Source organism: Otolemur garnettii, unplaced genomic scaffold (assembly GCF_000181295.1).
Source record: "Otolemur garnettii isolate 467f Iridium unplaced genomic scaffold, OtoGar3 scaffold00051, whole genome shotgun sequence".
Lineage (NCBI taxonomy): Eukaryota > Metazoa > Chordata > Mammalia > Primates > Galagidae > Otolemur > Otolemur garnettii.
Window position 1 is genome coordinate 1,215,673 of NW_003852446.1, and position 27,354 is coordinate 1,243,026.

At 39.5% G+C, this 27,354-nt stretch overlaps 2 protein-coding genes across 3 annotated transcripts in view; both read right to left on the reverse strand.

The window, feature by feature from the left end:
* The window catches only part of ACE2 (angiotensin I converting enzyme 2), a 79,519-nt gene that overhangs the window by 50,391 nt on the left and 1,774 nt on the right, over nt 1–27,354 (reverse strand). The window lies entirely within an intron of this gene.
* CLTRN (collectrin, amino acid transport regulator) overlaps nt 10,748–27,354 on the reverse strand; it is a 45,917-nt gene continuing 29,310 nt past the window's right edge. For both annotated transcript variants that reach the window (XM_023514344.1, XM_003791865.3), the window contains 2 exons: nt 22,427–22,621; nt 10,748–11,543 (listed from right to left, as the gene is read on the reverse strand). In XM_023514344.1, the coding sequence (XP_023370112.1) occupies nt 11,390–11,543; nt 22,427–22,621 (349 nt within the window). In that variant the 3' untranslated portion in view covers nt 10,748–11,389. The remainder of the gene's footprint in view (nt 11,544–22,426; nt 22,622–27,354) is intronic.

Consider the following 27,354-nt stretch of genomic DNA (forward strand, 5'->3'; position numbering starts at 1 on the left):
CGATCGTTAAGCAATTGTGAAAATTGAAAACTTGAGAACATTCTTGGAGGAACAGTCATAGTGAGTATCTTTCCTACTCAGCCTCTTCACTGGATTTGGTAGTTGATATTGTCCAAAGCTTTTTTGCTTACCCTTGGTCAACACTATAATTTCCTTAAGATTAGCTGGGTTTCAGTAGTAAGCTATAGCTCACTGGGTAGCTTGATCCTCTTTAGAAACTCACTCAGAATATTTTCGGAATTTATTTTGTCAAGAAGTCCTTAGGCCCCTGCTCTTTACAAATTCATTATGGACCTTAAATTCAGGGGTAGCTTCAATACCTCCATAAGATGTTTCTGGAAGACCCTGGTATTCAGAGGCATAGAGTACTCTGGAGACACTTTTGGCAGTCTGGATGTATGCCTAAAAGTAATATTCTACTTGAAAAAAACTAGAGAAAAATGAAGGCAAGACTCTCTGTCCAGTACTCATTTGAGATTTCAAGTCCGGCACTCTTCTAAGGAGAAAGCTGCTGGTAATCAAAAACCAGAGGTAACAAAGCACAGGACAAGGCAGGGCATTACGTCAGGCCTCAAGATGCCCATCGTAGAGCATTAGGCACTAGCAATCCAGCACCCTGGAGAGCTCCACTGGGTTTACAGACCCTCGGACAGGTATAAAGAAACTTGGACAAGCTGCCTCTGTCAACTAGAATGGTAACGGGGTTGAGGGTAAGAGTAGTGAAAGAATATAGAAGTGACTTTTTTAATCTTCTGTTTAACAAAGAAGAAAGAGAGGGAGAAGGAGAAAGAGAGGGAGAGGGAAGTGGAGGGAGAGAGAGAGAGAATTCTAGGCTAGGGTATTGCCTAGAAGGTACTGGTCTGTGTTTATGAGTTACAAATCATGGCAAGTACTATGTGAAGCATTTCACACACTATCTTCTTGAATCTTCACCCTATGAGTAGAGAACTATTATAATTGCCATTAAATAGAAGTCTAAACGAATTTAAAGAGGTCAACTATAGAGCCCAAGTCCCATTAACAAGTGGAGATGCCCAGAGTTTAGCCCATGTATTTCCCACGATGCTCAACTAATTAGGGAGAGGGCTTTGTAAATATGTATTATAAAGTATATGCAGTAAATTGCAAAACTTTGTCTTCAGTCCTCTCTGTACCAACACCCTTCACAATGTGACATTGCAATCTCTCCATCAAGAGGCATTGTCATTTTTCTGTCTTCTTGAATCTGCTTTTGCCAATAGAATATGGCAGAAGTGATGATGTGTCAGTTCTAAGTCTAGGCCTTAAGAAGTTCATATTCTCTCTCTCTCTCCCCCATCCATCCTCCTGCCTTGACACTAAATGAATAAGCCTGAGCTAAACTCCTGTAGTGTGAAAGACCACTGGAGTAGGAATGAGACAACAAGGCCAATGCCATCCTAGACCAGCCAGTCTTGGGTCTTCCTGGCTACTGACTGCAAATGCATGGGTGAGACCAGCTGAGACCAGAACTTCTCAGATGAGCCCAGACAAAACAGGTAACCCATAGAATCAGGAGCTAAATAAATGGTTGTTTTTTAGAGCCACAGAGTTTGGGGATGATCTCTTATGCAGTAAAAAGTAACTGATAATGCCTTCATAACTTCACCAAGCTCTTTCCAAATTATCGAGTCAGAATGTTTTTGAGCTGCATGTGTGGAAACGCTTTTAAACAACCACCCCCCCCCAAAAATGAAGAAAACTGATTTATCTGATTAACTCAGACACATAAAATGATCCCATCAGATTTTCATGAGTTACCAACATAGTTTCTCTTTGTACTTCTCGTACTGCGTTTTTATGTATGATTTTCCTGGAAGACAGGCAACAGTGCTCTATGCTATCTTGATCAACCATATTTTTCTCACTAGGGTCAGAATGTTCAAGAATGAAGAGTACCTAGAGATCACAGATTCACAGATGACAACCTCAGGCAGTATGACAGTCATTTTGTTCTTCTGTAGAGCAAGTTTAGGTAAGTGATATAGAACGATGGTTCTCAATTTTACCTCATGTTGGGTGTCATGGTGGGGGTAGCTGCCACTGCATCTCATTGGTAGAGACCAGGCATGTTGTTAAATATTTTACAGTACACACGTCAACATAGCCACGCAACCAAGGATTATTTGGCTCCAAATGTCAAGAGCTAAGGTTGAGGAACTCTGCACAACATGGTGTTATGAACGTAGTGCTCTCAAGGACTAATGTGTGGGATGCCAAGGAGAATGATACAACACCTTCTCCCAGGAGCAAAGCTGTTAAACACAAAATATCTGATCCTGTTACATGTATATGTGTGCATATGCAGTGACCTCAATAACAACTAGAAGAAAGCAAGATAAATAAATTAAACATAGAATCAAAAAGACTCAATCATTATAAATCCTCTAGCACAACTTATGAACATTTCAAATGCGGCACCATTTGAGGAAAGATATTTAAATTTGCTTAGCCGCTGTTTCTTCTTCTGATCACGAGAATTAGCAATGACTCCCTTATCCATCCAAAGGAGCAAATTGAATAAAATAAATAACAAAAAACAGTAAGAACAAGTGACTAAAATGAGATCTGTGAAAAAAAAATATCTCATAGCCAACTACACTGATTTCTCACCCCACATACCCTCAATTCCACCCCTTCCCAAAAGACTGTAATATCATCCTCTAAGGAATTTTGTAGATGGCATTTTATTTGCTGATCTATTGAAATGTGCTGTGTCAAAGCACAGCATTTAAAACTATAACCTAAGGCTTTCTGCAATCATTATGTTACTAAAATGAATCTTAGTCTTTCCCCTTTATGGCAGCACAGATGATATTCTAGCAAGCAAACACGATATGTGATGGGAATTTAATATGAGCCTCAATTACTCTTGGAATGATGGCAAAGATATTAACATTGGCAAACCTCTGGCACTTTAGAACAAGCAGATTTTTAGTAAGAACTAAAATCTGCTTCATTGGCTTACATTTTCTTTAGCTCTTCAAAGAGCACATTAGATCACCTAGAATTATCCCAAATGAAAGCCAAAAGGGTTATAATAGCAATGAATTGTTCCCCCACTGCTTGCAGGAGCCCCAAGCAATAAAGAAATAGAAAAACTCCTCCCACAGACCTGACAGGCCAGAGGCACTGATCCCCAGTGTAAGAGAGTCTCAGTAGCAGTCGAATTTCACCAGATCTGCACAATGTTACCATATCAACTAGTTAACAAAATAGCTTGTCTACCCATCAGAGAAATTTTTTAAAGTGGGTTGATTGGGAAGCCAGTTGATTCAGTAAATGTCAACTGGTCCAATAATAGAGAGTTGACAGAGGGGGAAGGGAGAAGGGAGGGGGAATGGGTGGAGGGAGGGGGTTTGGAGAGATCACTTCTGGGGTTTATCTTATAGGGGTACAAGTGAATCTTTCTAGGAGTAGAATGTGAACGTTTTAAAACAATAACTGAGAAAATGACATGAAGGCTGTGTTGACCAGTTTGATGGAAGTATTTCGGATTGCATGTGAAAACCCCACACTGTACCCCAGAAGTTCATTAATGTACATAGTTACCATTCAATAAAAAAAAAAAATTAAAAAAAAATAGAGAGTTGACAAAGAAGTAATCATTTTAAAACATGATCGTCATTACCTGGTTGACTGGAAGTCAATACTGAGATAATTAGCTTCCCAATTTCTCTCTCTCTTTCTTCTCTCTCTCTCAGGAGTTTTTCTTTGCAGTTATAGAGCAAGTATTGTATAATTTCTTTGTGTTGAAAATTCAAATAGATGCATTAGGTAGCTTCCCATTATCTTCTACCAGATCTGTGTGTGGTTGTATCTTTCTAGATGGGTAGGTAACCTTACTCCTAAAGATTGTCACCATAGACACAAAATATATTTAAATAATAAAATATTTTCCTTAAATAAATCCTTTCATTACTTCTTTATGGCCTCAAGTTGAGTCATTTCACTATCAATTTTAGTAAGGAAAAATTTCATTTATGCAGCACACATTCTGTACTAATTTTGCTGTTTTTCATTATTCTATTCTATTTTTTTAATAACTCTTTGGGTATATAAAGCAAGTATGAGTGGCTTATTTGTTTAAATATAGCCTGTTTATATCAAATGGGGACAAGTTTTTTCACTGGACTATCTCCTCTCTATGAAACCTTGATCGCCTGGAGCCATCCAGTTAGTAAATGGTAGTGCTAGGATTCAAATTCAGGTCATCCTGTATATACATCAGGTATGAATCTATTCCCAGTGGGATCTGGGGCAACATTCTACCCTCAAACACTCGAATATTTTAGGAGTTTATAATATGATCGTCTCATTAAGTACAATAAATATAAAACCATTAAGTAGAACAAATGAAGATGATTGAGAGCATTATATCTGCTCAGGCCAAGTGTTGCCACCAAATAATTTTTAAAGGTTTTTGAATTTTAGAGTTGCAGATAAGGGATTGTGGATATATAATCCTCTGGCCCTGGTACTCTCTCCCACTATGGGAAGCAATCAATCATTTAATATGCAAAGGACACCTTCCTATTTTGTCTCTTACTCCAAAGCTTCTCTAGATAGCAACCAGGCTGTTTGTTGATGGTCAGCAGAGAGAACCATTAGTCCCAAGCACTTTTTCCATTCTTTCATTATGTGTTTTTCTTTCTTCCACTACTAAGAGCTCAACTGCACTTTACCCAACGTCACTCACGTTTTCACCTGTTTCTTTCTTTCTCTTGCTTCTCTCTCTCACTTCTTCAGGAACGGTCAGACCCAGAGGAAGAGGAATTAAAAAGGATAAGACCAGATCACAGAAGCCAAGAAGGGAGACTGTTTCAAAGAGGGCTCCAGGGTGCCCTACATTGCAAAATGTTCCCAAGAGATCTGGGAGGTTGAGGACCAAAATGCTGTGTGACCTTGACAAACAGGAATTCACATTGACGTTCTTGTCTTTGTTAAATCCTAGCTGTGTACATTAATGCAGTCATGGGGTACAGCGTGCTGGTTTTATATACAATGTGAAATATTTTCACCAAACTGGTTAACATAGCCTTCACGGCATTTTCTTAGTTATTGTGTTAAGACATTTATAGTCTGCATTTAGAAAGATTCACGTGTACCCTTGTAAGATGGACCCTAGGTGTGGTGGAGGGAGGGGAATTCACATTGGCTTTTGAGGAAATTTTCCTCAGCATGTGGGAATAGAAGCCAGAATGTGGAGAATTGAGGAGCAAGTGTATGATGGTGAAACCAAAAGCAGATGTAAACCCATTTTTTAATGAACCAGTGTCAAGTTCCTTTGAAAGGCTTCAAAATGCCTGTAAGCCTCCTTTACCAATTTCATGTACTTTCTTATACTCCCATCAAAAACCTGCTTTTCCCCAAACATTGACAATCAAAATACAATCAAACCTGGTCCTTATTAAATTGTGGGGTTTTTGTTTACCATTAGATTTCTGGCATTACCAAAGCTTATTGTCTAATATTTTGCATTATAAATGTACAATATGGCAGCAATATCATGGGTTAACTGCCGTTAACATGCTACTAAGAGCTGGCCTGATGGCTGTATCACCATAAACAACATATTTATATGAAAAATATCTTTCTTAAATTCCAAAGGATTGACTAACAAACTAATAGCTTGAAAAATATGAAACTGCCATTTTTGTAAACAAAATGATTGTATAGCAGCCCTGTTACAGGGTTCTACCTAACTTTTCAAATGTAACCTTGTTACAAACTGAAAATACTTCATCATTCATTAAATATGGTGGGCTATGAGCCAATGGCTTAGGATAACAAATGAAGTTCAGGGGACTTCAAAGAGCAAGTAAGACATGAGTCTTGATTGACCTTTTGCTAAATTTTACAAATAAGGGCCACCTGTTCACTGTAGCAAGGCATTTGAAAATGGCACCTTCCAGTCATGCTTGCCCACAGTGGCGAGTGCTCACTACATCATGTCTAAGAGCCCTTTCCAAAGGTATTGAGTGTGATCTGTCCCTGTTGTTCTGAGAACCTACTTCCAGATTGTGTCCCAAGTCATTAGATATTTTAAGAAAGTGAGTTTACCCTCTCTGGATCTGATTTCAGCTGGTCATGGTGGCTGGTCTTCTTTTAGCTGGTCATGGTGGCTCACTCCTATAATAAGCTCTTTGGGAGGCCAAGGTGGAAGGACCTTTGAGGCCAAGAATTTGAGACCCTCCTGGGAAACGTAATGAGAGCCCATCTGTACAAAAATAAAAAAAAAATCCCTGTGTGGTGGTCCACGCCTGTAGGCCCAGTCACTCAGGAGGCTGAGGTGGGAGGATCGCTTGAGCCCAGGAGTTTGAGGCTACAGTGATCACACCACTACACTTCAGTCTGGGTGACAGAATGAGACTCCATCTCTTTTTAAAAAAAAATTTCTTTCATCTAACACCCAACACCCATATTTACTGTTATATAGTCACTAATCTTCAAAAAATACAAGTGGCAACAAGAAATAATTATGAAAAAATTATATCTAGTGATACAATTGTCATTTCGTTCTTGACCAAATTCTCTCCTACTATCCAGTATCACCAGGGAGTCTTGCATCAACTACTTGTACCCCACTACCGCCCCTACTGTGTGATAATAATTAAAAAGAGGCTAATGTATGTTATAAATTGGCTCTTATTCTGTGCCCATAACTGATAAAAATTCTTTTTCAAACAATGCTATGAAAATAAAGAGTACAATGACTCAGTAAATAACATCTAGAAATTATTCATTCATTTATTTGAGCCAAAACTCCCGGGGAAAAGAATGGTATTCCTGGTAATGAACTTAACCTCATCATAAATAATGAATGAGTCTCTTATAGGACCTTCTTTCTCTCTGTATGTTCCTGAATCTAGCATGTTATCTTGAATGGAGTGCTGGACATTCCACAAATTTTTAAGGGAGGGAGGAAGGAAGAAAAGTAGAAAGGCAGGGAAGAAAATATTTTTATGCATTGCCTTATGTAATTGAGATAAGTAGAGATGAGAATTTTTTATGCAGGAAATGGGAAACAAAAGATTATTTTAAGGGGCCCCAAGAATTTGAAAAAAAGGACTGGGAATTTGGCTCCAAGTTTCCTTTTACTCTTTTTGGCTCTTCACCTGTGTTTTCTCCCTTTCCCTGTCTCTATGTAGGAATGAAGATAAACGTGCATATTTCATGGGGTGATGTTCATATCTAGAGTCTAATCATTATCATTCAAAATGCAAGAAGTCATTGCATGCATTCGCATTATGACGTTTAATATTGGTTAGTTCTTGCAAAAAAAAAAAAAATATGATGATCAAACTACGCCCCCTAAACCCCAAAGTTATCTGCTTCTGCGTTTCTCCTGTGAAACACATCCAGATTATTACCACTCCCATGATTTTGTTCTGTACTGACCTGGTGTTCAGATACTGTGTCTTTCCAGTTTCATCAAGTAGTTTTTGCTAAGGATGTGGAGACTGGGATGACAGCTATATTTCCACTTGCTTTACAACATTTTATTTCCAATGCATATCACCCCATAATGTGTTCCCTCCTGGCACATTACAGGATCATTAAATTAAAAATAAAAGGTGTGGCTGATGATTGACTGCTCTCTAATTACCCAGAGTGTTTGTCAAGGGCAGTAGGTAGGAGACATATGCTCTATTTTGCTGTTATATTGACTTTCAAGGTTATAGCACAGAAAACCTTCCCAACAAGGATGTTTAGTGGAACAGACCTTTCCCAGTAGAATTAATCCCCTCCTCACTACAATAAACAGTAAAGAAAATGATCTAGTGATCAAAATGGGTTCATCCCACACCTTCAAAATAAGAAATATATCTAGGATCCGTGTTTCCCAACATTTTTTTTTCCATTATTGAGATGTTTTTAGACTTTTTTCCTAAGAGCTCGCATGTGAAATTTTAATACCTTAGATATTAGTTTATGTGTTTATATAGTGTGACTGTTTGGACGTCTCCACATCATTGTAATACCTCAGTTTTTCTCCCCACCAAGAACAATTTATGCCATATTGAGAATGCGTATCTTGTATCATGCTTGACAATGCACAATGACTGAATTCAGATGATGTTTCATCACTTAAAGACTTCGATATGCAAAGCCACACTATCCTCCTGGAACATAAAATCCAAATGGGTATGAGATAGAAAGTGGTTCTTTAGTTAAGTTAAATCTTGCCAACCAACAGGTCAAATATCATTCCTCTCCTAAAAGTAAGGAAGCTCTATTAATATTAAAAAGCATGTGGTTCCCAGGTCAAAATGGTGTCAAAAATCTCATACCCACAAATTCAAACTCCTTTACTTACAGAGAGGGGCAGGCTTTACTCCCAGAAGAAAAAGACTGAGCGTACAATAGCTACCACCTCGATTGTTTGTTTATTAGCATATATTTATTGAGCCATGTATGTAAGCTTTCAGCTTCATGAGGGCAAGGACCATGTTTGGTTTTGCTCACCATTGTAGAATAAGTGAAATAAAGAAGGAAGGGAAAGGCTGAGCACAGTGGTGCGTGCTTATAATCCTAGCACTCTTGGAGGCCGAGGCAGGAAGATTGCTTGAACTCAGGACTTCGAAGTTGCTGTGAGCTATGATGCCACCGCACTCTACCCAGGGTGACAGAGTGAGACTGTGTCTCAAAAAAAGAAAAAAAGAAGGAAGGGAATGGAATAGAAAGAAAGAGGGAGACAAGCCCTGTGCTATGGGGCTTGAATACTGCCTCTAAGACTATTATATTTACTGTGAAGATACGCTTAATGAAGTATTATCATTATCATAATTTAAAATATGTGTGGATATAGTTAGGTTACAAAGCAAGAGTTAAGTATCTGATTGGAAGTTGACAGCAAATGGAAGTGGGTCATTTGGGGGAGCAGGCTGCAATAGGATGTTTGTGAGCTCGAAAATGCTCTTGCCTTTGTGGTCCCCTTCCTCCATAAAACCCTATTTAAAAGTAACATCATTATAGTGCAACGAGCTGAGTGTAATTGTCCAGGCACTCTAGGAGCACATAGCCAGGGTGTCCAGCAGAGAGCTCTCTGGGCTCAATGAGAGAGACCCTAAGGAAAGGCTGGGAGAGTGGCTCAGAGCTAGGGTAAAACAGCTGTTCAAAGGCCTGGAAAGTGAAAGATCTCCCAGTAGGATGGGAGAGAGAGCAAGGGAGGAGGAGAGTGAGAGAAAGGAGAATGCGGACAGCTGAAGTTAGGGAAGGAAGTGGAGATCAAACCTCCCGCAGGCCCTGTGTTAAAGAGTCTGGCTTTATCCTAAAGATAAACAAAAACCATTTACAAGTCTTTATCTTAAGAACTAAAGGGTCTTAACCTTTAGGGTTTCCAACTGGGGTATTCATTCAGGCATTCATTCATGCATTGTAGCCAGTGGACTGATAGATACCCTGGGGGCCTCTAGGTCACCTCTTTTGGGCTAAGGTACCGATCCCCAGCACCTAGGAATATTTGATATGAAGGATCACAGCTGAATCCTCCAGTGGGCATTGCCCCCAACCACAGTGAACTACCTTTCCCAAAGGTAGACCTGCTCCCAGAGACCACCTGTGGCCATGCATGTTAATTTGGAGATACAAAGGCCCAGCCCTTATCTCAATCAGGGGCAGCCCCAACTCCTGAGCTTCCTGAAAAATTGGCTGAGCATGTCATAACCATGCTTCTCTCTCTGCCTAATCCTACTCTATTATACTTGTTGCTGTATAACATATCATCACAAACTCAATGGCTAAAAGAAATAAACATTTATCATTTCTCAGTGTCCAGGATCAAGAGTCTGGGCATAGCCTAGCAGGATCCTCTGCTCAGGCTCCAAAGTGTTAGCCAGACTGTATTCTCATCTGGTGGTTTGGCTAGGGAAGAAAATCTGCTTCCAAGTTCACTCCAATTATCACAATTCCTTTCCTCGTGGTTGTAGGGCTGAGGAGCCCAGTTTCTTGCTGGCTGTTGGTTGGAAGCTGTCTTTGGTGTTTAAATGTCATCAGCAATTCCTAAAGGTTGTTCACAATTTCTTTCACATAGCCTTTCCAGGCATAGCCACTTACTGAATCAAGCCAGCAAGAAGTCTCTTGAACAAGTCTGCTAGCAAGGCAGACTCATATATAATAAAAAATAATTGCAACAGTGCAGCTTTGCATCACCTTTGACATATTCTACTCATTAGGAAGAGAGCCACAGGTTCCATACTCACTCAAGGGGAGGGGATTACACAAAGTTGTGAACACCAGATGATGGGAATGATGGGAGCCATTTCACATCTATGTGCCACACTTGTCTTTTTCACTTCTTACACGTGTACCTCCTGAGAGCATGTCCAAGAAATCTGCTATATGCAACTGCCCATCTTAGAGTCTGGATCCAAGGAGCAGGGCAGTGAATTAGAGGCTGTTGCTGTGTTGTAACCTTAACTATGGGTAACAGCCATAGGAGAGTCAATAGTAAATTTTATTTCCATTGACAAATGTATGATCACTGTTATTAGAATTTAGAATGGTATATGCCCTATCTGGAAATAAAATCAAGTCTAAAAGCAACAAGGTGTCTTCAAACAAGGATACACACAAGAAAAATAATTCGCCTCTAGGGCTTTAGAGTAGATTAAGCATAACTAATAAAAATTAAACTTGCTATGTTACATGGTATAAAAATAAATCTCAGACCATGTTCATTCACATAATCAAAAAGAGATGATTAGCACTTTATTAAATTAGCACAGATTAGACTTTTACAAATTGCAGAAATAGCTAACAGATAGAAATGTCCCATTAGAGACAGATATTCAGAAAATGTGTAAGCAACTGTACATATAACAGAATAAAATTCCACGGCTTATCAACATTTCTATTTTTTCCATCCCATTTGCAATATATTTTACTTTTGCTTCATCACATACAGAGTGATACAAATGATAGTCAAAAGGGATCCATTTTTAATGATTTCTATACCATATTAGAGGTTTTTCCCACTGGAAAAAATTATTTTTCCTTAGGTCTTTGAAATGTAAAAAATTATATATATATATATAAAAAATTATATATATGTTATATATGTGTGTGTGTATATATATGCATCTCTGACCATATTTCTGGAAATGCTTACATCAATAACTATAAACACCACATGGCCACAATTATACACAATGCTGTTGGAAAAATATTTTAGAATATTTTAAGTATTCATAACTTATGATTTCAGTGGGTTTGTGGGTAAACTGGTTGCCTTTCCTTTTGAAGCACATTCAAGATTACAAAAGAAGGATAGTGAAACAAAATATATGATCTGCCCTTGATATTGGGATACTCAGCAGGAGTGTAGAAACAAGCGTTAAATTTCTCAGGGAAGCAGAACGGTGGCCCTTCAGAGAGGGGTGAGCCGCTCATCCTCTGTCATGAAGGCATCATTAATGCGCCCTCCCTTCATGTCCAAGGGGTCGCAGGGAATGCCATTTTCAATTGTGAAGTTTTCACACTTATCGTCATCATCAACCGCTTCAGACATTTCTTTGTTCTTCCTAAAAGTGTATAAAAAGAGGCATTGGCATCTAGGAGGAGAAATCTTGGCTAAGTATGGAATTCTGTACAAACATGGAGAACTGGAAGGAGACTAGGAACCTTAGAACTATGAAATAATGGATGATATTCATATTTTTTTTAAGACAGAGTCTCACTCTGTTGCCCAGGCTAGAGTACCATGGCATTAGCCTAGCTCACAGCAACCTCAGACTCCTGGATTCAAGCGATCCTCCTGCCTCAGCGTTTGAGTAGCTGGGACTACAGGTGCGAGCCACAATGTCTGGCTAATTTTTTTATTTTTAGTAGAGATGGGGTCTCATTCTTGCTCAGTCTGGCCTCAAACTCCCAAGTTCAAACAATCCTCCCACCTTGGCCTCCCAGAGTACTAGGATTACAGGTGTGAGTCACCATCCCTGGCTGATTTTATGTATTTTCAAATAAATTTCAAAGATCCTAAGGAGTTGGAGAGTTGAAAAGATACTATGAAGATAAGAATTTAGTATGGATGATATACGCATATTGATCAGAACAAGTGGTCTTATTTAGAATAGGAAGTAGATATAGATGAATATGTATATGAGTTAATATATATGTATGCATATATATGAATATGACTACACACACATATAGATACACACACAAATTGCCTGAAGGAATGTGAAGAAATTGTATGGTAAATTGGCAAGTTCAAAATTTAACTCCAGGAGTACAACTAATAAAAATTGAACTTAAAAAAAGTAATAAATTCATCTTGTGAGATTTGACAACTTAATGGTCTGCAAATGTTGAGTGAAAATCAAGTTGAAATGGGCGATAAGAGTGGTTCTCAACCTGTGGGTTGTGACCCACAGGAACTGTATTAAAGGGCCGTGGCATTAGGAAGGTTGAGAGCCACTGGGCTATCAGAAAGCAAATTCACACTAATTTGTAGAGAATAAGTAACTATTCCAAATTTCAGGTATCACTGCTTGGCTCTACGTATTACAAGATACAGTAGAAAACCCTACAAGTTGACCTCTGTAAGTTGACCACCCAAGGAACTGGTCAACATATGGAGGTGGTTAACATAAGGAACTAGGCCTACTGTACTGATACCTACACGTCAGGTCTATGAAAATTAGGTCAACTAAACGAGGTGGTCAATGTAGGGATGTGGCCAACTGTGGAGGTTCTACTGTAGTTGTGCTCATTAGCAAGTCAGGATTTTGGATCTCAGAACACAGAGTGATTACATTATAACTCCAAGCTGTAATTCCCGATCACTCCAAAAACCTCCACATGACAGGATAAATGTTTTAGTTCCTCATACTCTCACCTTTTGTAGATCCTGCTACCCCAACCAAAGCAGTAACTAGATCCTTAATATTTCCTTTAAGTGTGGAAAGCTACAAACTCTAATTCAAAAGTTTTTCCTGTCTTTTGTGAAAGACTAAGACACTGAGCCAATTATCCTTGATATCATGCAGTAAAAGAAAGGAGTGTGTTGCCTGAGGCTTATCACAGGTTAGATGTTGGAGCACCACTCCATGGTGACATCATGGAGTCATGACGTCAAGTACGAAGCTCCCAGACTTGCCAAGGATTCTCTTGTTCAAGGAATCTGTGGAAACGTCAAAAAAGACAGACCTAAAGGATCATCTGGCTGGAATGTTGGGCATTGCAGTGAAGACCAGGGTGGACTGTCACCACTGTGACAATTCCCTAGGACCTTGGTGAGTTTCAACAGGTGAGGAGCTGGTAGAGATGATACAATGATGACTGAGAAGAAACTTCCTGTTAGACCTGCATGAGATCACTTTTTTTGTGCTTTAAAGAATATGATAAAAAGAAGCAAAGAGAGGAGAATGCTTTTTTCTGTATAGAAGAATGCCAACTAATATAGAAATATACTATCACCACTACAATAAAAATTGATAAAGAATTTTCAATGGAGGCTGGGCACAGTGGGTCATGCCTATAATCCTAGCATTCTGGGAGGCCAAGGCAGGTGGACTGCTTGAGTTCAGGAGTTTGAGCCCAGCTTGAGCAAAAGTGAGACCCTATCGCTAAAAATAGCTGGATGTTGTGGTGCATGTCTGGAATCCCAGCTATATGGGAGGCTGAGGCAAGAGGATCACTTGAGCCCAAGAATTTGAGGCTGCTATGAGCTATGATGCCACAGTACTCTACCAAGAGTGACAAAGTGAGACTCTGTCTCAAAAAAAAAAAGAAAAGAAAAGAATTATCAATGGATACTAAACCATTGAGTGAGAGATTGTTCAGGAACAGCATATTCACATGATCTCAATATACTAATTACAAAAAGACACTTGTATGTTGCCAAGGGAGAAATTTGGTGAACATCTCTAACAATCATATGACCTGGCAAGACCCTCCTGATGTGATACATTGAGAAGATCAAATATACATTTTTTCCTACATTCCTGTCCCCTACAATTTTTTTACTTTAATCTTATGAGAGGAACCTAATAAGATAGATCCAAATTTAGAAGTATGGATAATCCTCTCAAAGAGCTAAAATTAGACCTTCCATTTGATCCTGCAATCCCATTACTAGGTATCTACACAGAAGAAAAAAATCATTTTACTATAAGGACATTTGCACTCGAATGCTATCACAGCTTAATTAACAATTGCCAAGATGTGGAATCAACCCAAGTGTCCACCAACATAGAAACAGATTATTAAACTATAGTATATGTATACCACAGAATACTATTCAGCCATAACAAAGATGGTGACTTCACAGCTTTTGTATTAACCTGGATGGAGTTAAAGAACATTGTCCTTAGTAAAGTATCAGAAGAATGGAAAAGCAAGTATCCAATGTACTCAATGCTGATATGAAACCAACAGAGAAACAACTACATGCCCACATGAAAGAAAAACAAAATTAAATTCAAGTAGGGGGAGAGGGAGAAGAAGAGGAGAGAGAGGGATTGGTAAGCGCTCACCTCATGGGAACAATGCAAGGGTATACAGCACACTCCCTGGACGAAAGGCTCACCTACAACTTGGACTTGGCCTGACAAATGCAAACAATGTAACCTAATCATTCGTACCCTCATATTAATTTAAAAAATTTGAAAAATCACCTTTGTTTTAAAAGTAAATAAAGAAAGATGTTTTGCAAAACAGCTGACCTGGATTCAGGACATATAGGCATTCAAGTCCATGGGTGGTGGGATCAATCAATGTAGATCAATGGTTGGATGGATGAATAATAAATTACTGGATGGATGGCCATATGGATGGACAAGGATGAACAAGGGTAGTTGAACATCGCTGCAGTTGTCATTGCTATTTCAGCAAGCCCAGGCCAGATTCGAACCTGCCACCTTCAGTGTATGTGGCCAGAGCCCTGCCAACTGAGCTACAGGCGCCGCTAGGAATGATTTTTTTTATAGGAATGAAGCCCTAGTAGAAAATATAAATATCATCAAAAGTGTCTAGCTCATACACATTTCCCCCAAATCACTCCTCACAGAGCTTGAAGTGTATAATAATTTTCCATAACAATAAATAGGTTTTTAAACAGCCAAATCTTACCCTGAAATTAGTGTATGTAAGTATAAAACCCATATTATAAAATTCCTAGTGATGGAAGCATTCTGAAGTAGGTAGCAATGGCACCGTAGTCTTAAAAATACCAGTTGCCAGTGTCTATTTCCAATTTCTTTAGTAAAAAAGCATTGTTATGGAGTTGGAAGAAAAATGGCAGAGAGCTGGACACATGCAAATCATTGCAAGGAATTTCGCCTCCCCCTGCAGAGCTACAAAGGAAAAATAATTCATCAGACAGCACAAAGGAATGGGGAAAAACTAAAAAGGAAGCTGCCAACACATGGAAACAAGTTTCTCTTCTTTAGAAGAAAGATAATTTCTCAATCAAAAAGACTGTGAGGTGAATCACTAGGGAAATTTATCAAACCGAGCTGTGTCTGTGACAAATTAGGTACAGATTGTTCTTTCTGCAACCTTGGATCCAGTTGCTCTGAGCCTTAGCACTGCTGGGTTTCACAAACTGCAGCGTCAGTAACTTGCCGGTGGGTGCACATGATAAGCAGCTCAAAGGTTATCTAACAGTAATGCAGCACTTTGTCACGTTTCATAGTGTGTGCTATAATAAAGTGATTCATTACCTGTGCATTGCTCTTACGAAGACTAATAAAACTTAACTATCTTCGGGACCACTCTGATTTGCTGTTCTGCTAAAAACATGAGTTCTTTTTCCTGAAAACTAAAATTCAGTGTTAATGACTTCCGCTGTTCCTGCAACGTCAGGTGGTTCAGGAAGAGGATGAAAAAAACCTGTCACTAAAATACCTGGAACTAACTCCTAGCAGACTTGAGAGCAGACATCTCTCATAAATCCAGAGAGACGAGGGGCAAAAGAAGGGACCAAAAAGGGATGAGCTGGGCCTCAGAGCTGGTGTTGAGAAACAGGGTTTGCTCTGTTCTGCGATAAAGTAGTGGCGACTAAAAGCAGAAAGAGTATTTCTGTCTCCCTCACGCAAAATAAAGCTGAAGAGCCGAGACCTAAGAGTAGCCAGAAAAACAAGAAAAAAGAAACAAATGTGGTATTCTAACAGGACAGAACCAATTGTTGGAAGAACTGGGACTGTCCTCATAATCAGTCTGATGATTCCTTGGGAAAGATCAGAGTTACTGAAATAATGAGTGGGCATTGCAGCACAGTGAGCTTTGAAAAGCTCGCAGTGGACTTTGAAATCAAGCCTATATGGTTTTAAATCCTGCTACCACTACTTTTTAACCATGTGACTATAGACAAGTTGCTTTAGATCTGCCATATAATAGCAATAACGATGACAATATTAATTACATGGCAGGTTTGCGTATGTAGCCTCTCGTCTCAGTCTCACTGCAATATTACACAGATTTTATTATTATCCCCGTTTTTCAGATGAAGGAACTAAGACCCAAATATGAAGAACTTGCCCTTCAGAATGAAACAAGATGGGTGAAAAGAGTTAACCTTGAACTCTACTGTCCCCAGGATCCACTGAAAACACACTGACAATGGGTTCCTATCAAGTCTATATATTTAAGAACAGTAAAGAAAAACAATTATTATGTTAGCTATGCCAATTTTCATTTTATTTACATTTCTATTTTTAAGACTATACATTTATTTAAGACTTTAGGCCAAGTGCAGTGGCTCGTGCCTATAATCATAGCACTTTGGGAGACTGAGGTGAGGACAAGAGTTTAAGACCAGTCTGAGCAATATAGCGAGACTTCATCTCTATAAAAAAAAAAAAAAATAGGGCCATGCCTGTGGCTCAAAGGGGTAGGGCACTGGCCCCATATACTGGAGGTGGAGGGTTTAAACCTAGCCCCAGCCAAAAACTGCAAAAAAAAAAAAACATAGCTGTGCTTGGTTGTGCTGGGCTGGTAGTCTCAGCTACTAAGGAGGTTAAGGCAAAAGGTACATTTAAGCTTAGGAATTTGAGGCTACAGAGAGCTGTGATGCTTCCATTGCACTCCAGCCCAGGCAACAGAGCAAGACACTATCTAAAAAAAAAAAGACCTTAGAAGAATGTGATCTTTCAGTATATGGAAGTAAATATCCAAATGCAGAAGAATGAGGCCAAGTGAGGTAGCTCACACCTGTAATTCTAGCACTCTGGGAGGCCAAGGCAGGTGGATTGCTTGAGCTCAGGAGTTTGAGACCAGCCCTAGCAAGAATAAGACCCTGTCTCTACTAAAAATAGAAAAACTAGCCAGGCATGGTGGCACAACGTGCAGTCCCAGCTGCTTGGGAGGCTGAGGCAAGAGGAACTCTTGAGCCTGAGAGTTTGAGGTTGCTCTGAGCTATGATGATGCCACGGCACTCTACCCAGGGTGACAGAGTGAGACTCTGTCTCAAAAAAAAAAAAAAAAAATATATATATGTATATATATATGAATGAAATCGAACCATTATCTCACACCAAATACAAAAATCAACTTTAGGCTCAGCGCCAGTTGCACTGTGGTTACAGACCCAGCCACATACACCGAGGGTGGCAGGTTCGAACTCGGCCTGGGCCAGCTAAACAACAATGACAACTGCAACAAAAAATAGCCAGGCATTCTGGTAGGCGCCTGTAGTCTCACCTACTTGGGAAGCTGAGGCAAGAGAATTGCTTAAGCCCAAGAGTTTGAGGTTGCTGTGAGCTGTGATGCCAGAGCACTCCACCTAGGGCCACATAGTGAGACTGTCTTGGAAAAAAAAAAAAAGGCAAAGGACCTGTATAGAGACAGACAGTTTTCAGAAGACATACAAATTGCTAATAGCTATATGAAAAAATGCTCAACATCACTAATCATCAGGGAAATGCAAATTAAAACTACAATTAGATATCACCTCACACCTATTAGAATAGCTACTGTCAAAAAAATAAAAGATAGCAAATGTTGGCCAGAATGTGGAGAAAAGAGAACCCCTGCACAGTGTTGTGGGAATGTGAATTAGCACAGATAGCTGTTATTAAAAACAGCATGGAAGTTCCTCAAAAAATTAAAAATAGAACTACCATAGGATCCAGTAATCCCACTTCTGGGTAAATATCCAGAGGAATTGAAATCAGTATGTTGAGGAGATATCTGCACTCCCAAGTTCATTGCAACATTATTTGTAACAGCCAAAGAATAGAATCAGCCTAAGTATCCAACAGTGAATGAATGGACAGAGAAAATGTGCTGAGCATGTCTCTATGTGTGTGTGGGTCTATAAGGGACTACTATTCATCCTTACAAAACAATGAAATCCTGTCATTTGTGATAACACGAAGGACATGAGGCTAAGGAAAATAAGCCAGAAAGATAAATGCCATAATGGTCTTACTTACATGTGGAAGATTAGAAAGCTGAACTCAGAGAAGCAGAGAGTAGAATGGTGATTGCTGAGGGCTTGGGAGATGTTGGTCCAACAGTGTAAAGTTTAGGTTAGACAATAAGAATGAGTCTGGATAATCTATTGTATATTAATTATAGTGAGTGTACTTAGTAACGATGTATTGTATACTAGAAAATTGCTAAGAGAGCTTTTACTCCCAAAAAAGATAACTATGTGAGGTGATACTATGTTCATTAGCTTCATTTAGCCATTTCAAAATATCACCTTGTATGCCATAAATATATACAATTTTATTTGTCAGTGATACGTTAATAAAGTAGGTATTTATTTGCTAATAAAATCTCAAGCAATGAGTTGGTGAATTGGAGAAATATCTACTTTGATGACAATATCTGGATAAAAAAAGAGATCATTTCCTACCATCCAATGGGTTAAGCTGGTCTTGGATAATAATAATTACCATATATTTAGTGTATACTAACTCATTTAGTATGTACTATATCATACACATTTATGTCAGTCAAGCCTCATGAAAGCCCTCTGATATCATCTCCCTACTTCAGATGGAGAAACTCTGACCCACAGAAATCAGGTGACTAAACCAAGATCATATAGGTAAAGGGCATAGCTAATATTTTGAGTTTACCTAGTTTGGGCTCCAGTGCGTACTTTCTAGCCAGTGGCCCTGAGTAATCCATATACTGGCGTTAATCGATAAAGGTAATACAATGACTAAAGCTTAGCCTAAGAAATTTGTTCAATAGTAAGTTTAAATATGCAAATGTGTTAGAGATTCTTCTCCATAGAAGGAGAATGATGACTTAGAAAATCCTGTGGTCTGGGCGGTGCCTGTGGCTCAGTGAGTGGGGCGCCGGCCCCATATACCGAGGGTGCCAGTTCAAACCCTGCCCCGGCCAAATTGCAACAAAAACTATCCAGGCGTTGTGGCGGGCACCTGTGGTCCCAGTTACTCGGGAGGCTGAAGCAAGAGAATCACCTAAGCCCAAGAGCTGGAGGTTGCAGTGAGCTGTGATGCCACAGCACTCTATCAAGGGTGAGAAAGTGAGACTCTGTCTCTAAAAAGAAAAAAGAAAGAAAGAAAGAAAGAAAATCCTGTGGTCCCTTCACATCTTCCAAATATAAGATTTTATACCACAAAACCTATGTTTATTACTATCTAATGTATGGGTTGTATTGCTGAACATTTCTTTGACTGCCTTTCTGAAAACTAGAGACTTTGGGGATAACTCCTATCTTTTCCATGATAAGAAAGGGCTTTCATCACCATTATCAGGACGTTCCCAATTCAAACTGCATCCTTGCCTTTGAAGCAGTATTTTGCCCAAGAAAAACCCACTACAAATTATATCAAACTTAGAATAATTTATCTTCAGAAGGTTGGCATAAGTTTCCTGATTATATTTGCTAGTTATTGATGCTGTCCAGGTTTACACAAGAGATTTATCCATCTGTTTTCCTAGTTTGAACATGAAATGAATTTGTGAAGGCACGGTTGTGACAACAGCCTCACTTCTCCCAGGCAACAGATTATGATGCTCCACGCCCAATTATTATATTACTGTAGAATCTGCTCAGAAGGAAAGAGATAGCTGATCCCAGCACAAACTAGCTGAAAGACTAGCAAATGCCAAGATAATAAAATAATAGTAACAGCTAACACGTATTGAGCACTCACTGTGTACCAGATGCCAACCTAAACACTCTATTATATTAACTCTTTTTATCCCACCAAGTTAATTATTTCTGGCTTATTCCACTGTCACTCTAGAAAAGTTATTTTTGCTCAGATCGCCAAGATAAACTTAACTAGCTTGACTCTAGCACCACAAATCATATTCTCCTAAGATCGGTTTCCCTGACTCATTGTGCTTCCTGATATCCATATAGTTAATTGATTATATACAAGGGTAGAATCCAAGAGATAAATACTTTGAATCTAAGCAATCTACCTCCAGAGTCCATTCTCCTAACTCCTACCCTATATACTGTACTAGTGAGGAAACTGAGAGCCAAGGAGATGAAGTGAACCCATGAAGTTTACAACTGTGAGAAACCTTAGATTACAGTATCTCAGGACCAATAGAAAACAAAAATACTTAAAATAGTATTCAAGGATTACAAGAGACTATTTCTTAGTATTCTAAACCCCAAACCCAAATAAAACAAACACCTTGTTTCTACTCTTCTTGTATTACATACCAAGCCAAGATCAAGAAAATCAAGCAAGTACAACTTGATCCCAATCCTTGTTTAACTTGGGGACTAGACAAGACTACATTTATTCCATAGCATTTCACTTATCATTTGTGGGAAAAATGCGAAGCCCCCAATTTTAAATTATTATCTTCTGTTAAGTATTAGGGTGAAGGCTTGGCACTTGTAGCTCAAGTGGCTAGGGCGCCAGCCACATACACCAGAGCTGGTGGGTTCGAATCCAGCCCAGGCCTGCCAAACAACAATGATGATAACTACAACCCCCCAAAAGAAAAAAATAGCTGGGCATTGTGGTGGGCGCCTGTAGTCTCAGCTATTTGGGAGGCTGAGGCAAGAGAATCGCTTAAGCCCAAGAGTTGGAGGTAGCTGTGAGCTGTGAGCTGTGATGCCACAGCACTCTACCCAGGGCGACGGCTTGAGACTCTGTCTTAAAAAAAAAAAGAAAAAAACTATGGTGAAATATATGGAAAGTAGTAGATCCCAGGAGAAGCATTAGTCAAACACTTACTCATCTGACCAAACACATCCCATGTGTCCCATGTAAGTACTGACACTTTTGAAAACCATGTCCCTGTGACTCCCACTTACCAGAACTCCTCTTCCTTGGTATTGGAAGGGAAGGCTTAGAAGCATTAAAGTGTTTAGTGAAGAATCCAGGACTTTTTCATCTTCCCCTCTGCATTAGAGGTACTTGTCAACAAAATCATGCTGAGAAATCCTGTCTCCTCTTCTTTCCCTCTACCTCAGTAACTCTCCCACTGGTCTGAAATGCTCTCTTGAAGAAAGATGAATAATTTTTTTTTTTTTTGAGACATAGTCTCACTATGTCACACTCCGCAGAGTGCTGTGGTGACACAGCTCACAGCACCTCAAACTCTTGGGCTTAAGTGATTCTCTTGCTTCAGCCTCCTGAGTAGTTGGGACTACAGGTGCCTGTCACAATACTGGGCTATCTTTTGGTTGCAGTTGTCATTGTTGTTTAGCTGGCCCGGACTGGGCTCAAACCCACCATCCTTGGTGTATGTGGCCGGTGCCCTACTCCCTGAGCTATGAGCCCCAAGCCAAAAGATCAATGATTTACACATCAAAATTTACAAGCACCCCAGAATCCAGGTAACTGAACTAAAGAAGTGAGGATTTGAGTTGTTAAATTGGAAACTCTCAACCTAAGGTGAGGAAGCATGGAAACACTTGTGGAACATCTGGCATTTGGACGTGGACAATTACCAAATATAACCCAGAGAGTAAAATCAACTCTAGGCATGAAACACTCATATGGCATAGAGAGAAAGATAGTAACAGAAGGAACCTAATTAAGTGAGGGACATTGGACTCTAAATAGTATTTTAAAACAAGAGCATAAGTGATATTTAGAAAATTACCAATTTTTTCAAAGTTTTCAAATTTAAGGTATTTTCTTTAGCCAGAGGAAAATCTTCTCCTTTTTTTCCCCAAGTCATGAAGAAATAGTAAAATGCTCTTTTTTTTTTGAGACAGAGCCTCAAGCTGTCACCCTGGGCAGAGTGCTGCGGCATCACAGCTCACAGCAACCTCTAACTCCTGGGCTCAAGCAATTCTCTTGCCTCTACCTCCCAAGTAGCTGGGACTACAGGTGCCCGCCACAATGCCTGGCTATTTTTTGGTTGCAGCTGTCATTGTTGTTTGGCCGGTCTGGGCTGGATTTAAACCCACCAGGTCAGGTGTATGAAGCTGGTGCTTAGCTGCTTGGGCCACAGGCGCCAAGCCATAAAATGCTCTTTAAATCATTCTCTTTGAATATCTTACCTTCTACGTTGCCACATCCCTGATAAAATCAGTAGTGTAATTGCAACTATGACAATGGAAAATGTCACACCAAATATAATAATCCAGATGGGCACAGATGGGTCCAGAGGTGGTGCAAGAGTAGTAGGAATTTTTAAAAATTCCAGAGTTTGGTCATTCAAAAAGAAGACATTGTTGATCCGGTTCCTATTCATTCTAAAATGCAACGATAATCAAAAACAAAATAAGACAGAAAAAAACCATTAGAAACAAAGTACAATCTGTCCCTCCATGATTAGAAATATCTCTATAAACAAAGTACCCTTCTAACAGAAGCCTTCAGATTGACTAAAAAGTTTGCTGTAGTTACTTTTAATAAGTTGCGATGCTAGCTGCCCCCATGTGAATGTCCTAGAAGTAACCAGAAGTTCTGTGTTTTGCACCCTGCCCACCATGTTTTATTTCCTGAGAGGTAGCACCTATATTTGAATGACAGAACTCTGGACAGGCACAGTAGCTCACACCTGCAATGCCAGCACTTTGACAGGCCAAGGTGGGAGGATCACTTGAGGCCAGGAGTTTAAGAGCAGTCTGGGCAACAAAAAAGGAATCCATCTCTAAAATTAAATAGAAAAATTAAATATATTTGGGCGGTGCCTGTGGCTCAAAAGAGTAGGGCTCCAGCTCCATATGCTGGAGGTGGCAGGTTCAAACCCAGCCCCAGCCAAAAACTGCAAAAAAAAAAAAAAAATTAGATATATTTGATGGTGTGCACCTGTAGTCTCAGCTATTCAGTATTATTGATTGCTTGAGCCCAGGAGTTTAAGGCTGTAGTGAGCGGGGCTGATATCACTGTACTCTAGTGTGGGCAACAGAGTGAGAGCCAGTCTCAAAAAAAAAAAAAAAATGGAAAGGAAAGGAAAGGAAAGAAAGAAAATATGGAATTTTATTTAAGTTGGCTCACATGAATACCACATGCCAAAAGAATAAAATTATAGGCCAGGTGAGGTGGCTCCTGATTGTTAATCCTAGCAGTCTGGGAAGCTGAGGCGGGAGGATCCCTTGGGCTCAGGAGTTTAAGACCCACCTGAGCAAGAGTGAGACCCTGTCTCTATTAAAAACAGAAAAATGACAAAAATTAGCTGAGCCTTGTGACGGATGCCTATAGTCCCAGCTAATTGGGAGGCTGAGGCAAAAAGGTGATTTGAACCCAGGAGTTTGAGATTGCTGTGAGCTAGGCTGATACCATGGCACTCTAATCTGGGCAACAGAGTGAGACTTTGTCTCAAAAAAGAAAAAGAATAAAATTACGTGTAAAATGTGAATGACAAACATGGGAAGAAAAGCAAACTGGAAGTGGTGCCGAGCACGGTAGCTGACGCCTGTAATCCCAGCACTCTGGGAGGCCGAGGTGGGTGGATTCCTGAGCTCAGGAGTTTGACACTAGCCTGAGCCAGAGCAAAACCGCATCTCTAAACACTAGTCGGGCATTGTGGCGGGCGCCTATAGTCCCAGCTACTCAGGAGTCTGAGGCAAGAGAATCACTTGAGCCCACGAGTTTGAGGTTGCTGTGAGCTATGATGCTACAGCACTCTACTGGGAACAACAAAGTAAGATTCTGTCTCAAAAAAGAAAAAACAGAAAAATGGGAGCAGCAAATATGAACCAGGAGTGGCTTCAAATTTATCAACTTGATATATTTTTTTTGTTGATTCAACAAATATTGGCCAACAACTTAAAAGTATCAGTTACTGTGCTACGTGCTGGAGATAGGAAGGGGAAGCAGATTAGGACACCCGCAGCCCCAACGTAGTGCGAAACGTTCTGTACGAAAGGCAAATATGGGCACAATGGGCACAGAAGGGCAACAGTGAGAACTCAAGGCTGCTTTTCTGCTCAGGCAATTTTTGAGCTATTTGGAAGGACAAGTAGAAGTTCTTTAGGCGGAAGTATGCAGTGAGCACAGGGAGGGAAGACACTAGAACGTGAGCCTGTTCAGTAAACTGCCCATAGTTCCATAGAACTAACTGCCATGGTGGTTTCAGAATCCAGAAGTTTTTTTAAAAAAAACCATTACTTTGACTTGGAAACATCTGCAGTTTTAGTAGCGGTGCGGTTAGGGTGAAGTTGTTAACAAAGACTTCTTTAATTGAAACCAAGTAAGTCAAGTTCTAACTGGAATTTTCCAATGAGCTGAGGAGAGAGAGTCCTTGAAGGTGTTTCATGACCTTTACTGAATTCATACTACACAAGCTGACTTCATCTACCTCCAGAGCAGCCCTGGAAAATAGAAATATACTATGCTCCTTGAGGGGCTTAAAATTTTTGAGTTCACTAAAAGTGTAAAAAGAAACAGGTGAAATTAACTTTAATAATTTTTTGTCCACCATACCCAAGAAAATATAATTTCAACATGTAATCAGGATTGATTTGGTTCACAATTTAGTTTGTACTAAGTCTTTGAAATTTGGTATATATTTTATATACTTAGAGTACACCTCGTTATTTACTAGCCACATTTCAAGTGCTTGAAAATCACATGTGGCTACAGTACTGGATAGCCCAGGCCTAGAACCTGATAATAATAGCTATGAATCTGCAGACCAACACCAGGCCATCAGAGGAAACCTCCGTTAGCAAGTAAAAATCTATGCTGAGGCATGATTGTTCATGGACCTGAAAGTGAACTCCATTCAGATAATCCACAGCAAGGATTAAATGTATGTTTTTATCAGAAGATGGAATTTTTCTTTTTTCATAACCAAATATTGATAATCTGGGAGCACAAACCTCTCCACAAAATAATGAACACCACTGTTAAGATACAACTCAGAGAAAAATGAAAAGGTTCGGCTCCGCGCCTGTGGCTCAAGCAGCTAAGGCATCAGCCACATACACCTGAGCTGGTAGGTTCGAATCCAGCCCGGGCCTGCCAAACAACAATAATGGCTGCCGGGCGTTGTGGTGGGTGCCTGTGGTCCCAGCTACTTGGGAGGCAGAGGCAGGAGACTCGCCTGAGCCCAGGAGTTGGAGGTTGCTGTGAGCTGTGATGCCCCAGCACTCTACCCAGGGCGACAGATTGAGGCTTTGTCTCAAAAAAAAAAAAAAGAAAAGGTTCACTCCATTCTCATTCTGCCTACCTGGTTGATCAACCTTTTGCTACTTCCTCACTCTAGGTTTGGAATGTACTCTGAAGTTCTAGCTCAGATACAGATTAAATTTGCTCAACTACTAGAATCCCCAGTTGGTGAACTGGTGTCAATTATCCTGGACATCTTTCAACCACAACTGGCATTAAACTGGGGTTCACAGAAGAACTATAACAGAACTGGTTGGTCATTCCCTCACCTCATTCCAGAGGTGTGAATACTCTCTCTTTCTACCACGGAGGGCTTAACAGATCAATTAACCTCCCTGAGCTTCCTCATTTATAAATGAGGGATAATAATAATTACTAAAAAATTATTGGTGTTGATAATTAAATGTTACCGATGCATAAGAATATACCAGGCAAACCAGAAAGTGCTATAAAAATAGTAGAGAACTAGTACTATTTTACCCAACCACATAAATTCTACAGCCTTGAAATTCCTATAACCTGTTTTCTAAGTATCATCTCCTTTATTTTTTCACTCTATCCCTTCTTCTTGGTGTTATTACCTTTATTTTTATCCAATCCTGACGTGCCCTACTCATTCCCTGACATGAATTCTCATTCTATTGGCCATCCCCATCCCCCTAAATTCCTTCCCCTATGACCTTTGAAACAGACACTTTGCTGTGAATATATTCATGTGTACTTCTTGGACTTTGACCCCAAGCACAAACTCTTCCTTCTCATACCTACTGAAGCCTGGCTTCAGGACAGCACCTTCATTCTCCCCGTAGCCCTCACAAATCACAAGGCTTAAATAAAATGCCTTTTCATGTGAAATATGATGTTTCTAATTTCTAGTCCCTGAGTGGTGCGTCTTAACTACATTAGTGCAAATACAATTTAGTTCAAATCCTCTTCTTAGAGCAAGTTAAATCATGTTCCTTTAGTATAGAACCTCAGTGCCTTTGCTTCAGCTGGCGAAATAGATGACTGTTCATAAAAACCTTTGCCATTTCATATATGCTCATTATCTTAAGTGTTAATATTTTACAGAGAGCAAAGAAGTTCTTTCACTAGGTATTTCTCCTTGGCAAAGAAAATAACATGCATTTTAGTAATTTGTGAATCTGCTGTGGGACGAGTTGCTTTGTTTTGTTCTTTCCTTCTCAGGAAGTAATTTATTTCATAAATTCATTCTTCCACTAACCTTGCCCAACATCAACCATGTAGGGTACACATAATTCTGAACATACTAAATGTATACTAATTAAAACCAAATCACGTCCTTCTACTCTTGGAGGTTAATATCTAGTTTCATTTTTGAGTTTGTTATGATCACAGGAGAGGAGGTAGGTGGCTGTCAGGAAAGACTGTAAAAGACTTGAAATGGGCAAAAAAGATTCCTAGACTTTTTACTGAGTATCCTGCCTGGTGCACCTTTTTGGGCAATTTCACCAGTTATTGTCTTTGAGCTATTGTGCAAATCCATAAGTTCTAGAAAACTAACATAATCAAAAAGATTCTTTTCTGTAAAAAAAGTCAAATGAATTGTGTCCAGTGGAACATAGTTGATTACTGCCTGAGAGATAAACCCATGCATCATTTTGTAAAAACATTTCACTATTCCTCATTTCCTCTATGTGTGTGGTTCCTTGAAATCTCCTTCAAAATAGTTTTAACACTTTAATAGTTCCCTCATTAATGAATGAAATAAAATCTTTGATAGTATTAACTTTTAATTTGTATAAGAGCCATAAATGTACACCATGGAATACTATGCAGCCATAAAGAAAGATGGAGACTTTACGTCCTTCATGTTCACATGGATGGAGCTGGAAAATGTTCTTCTTAG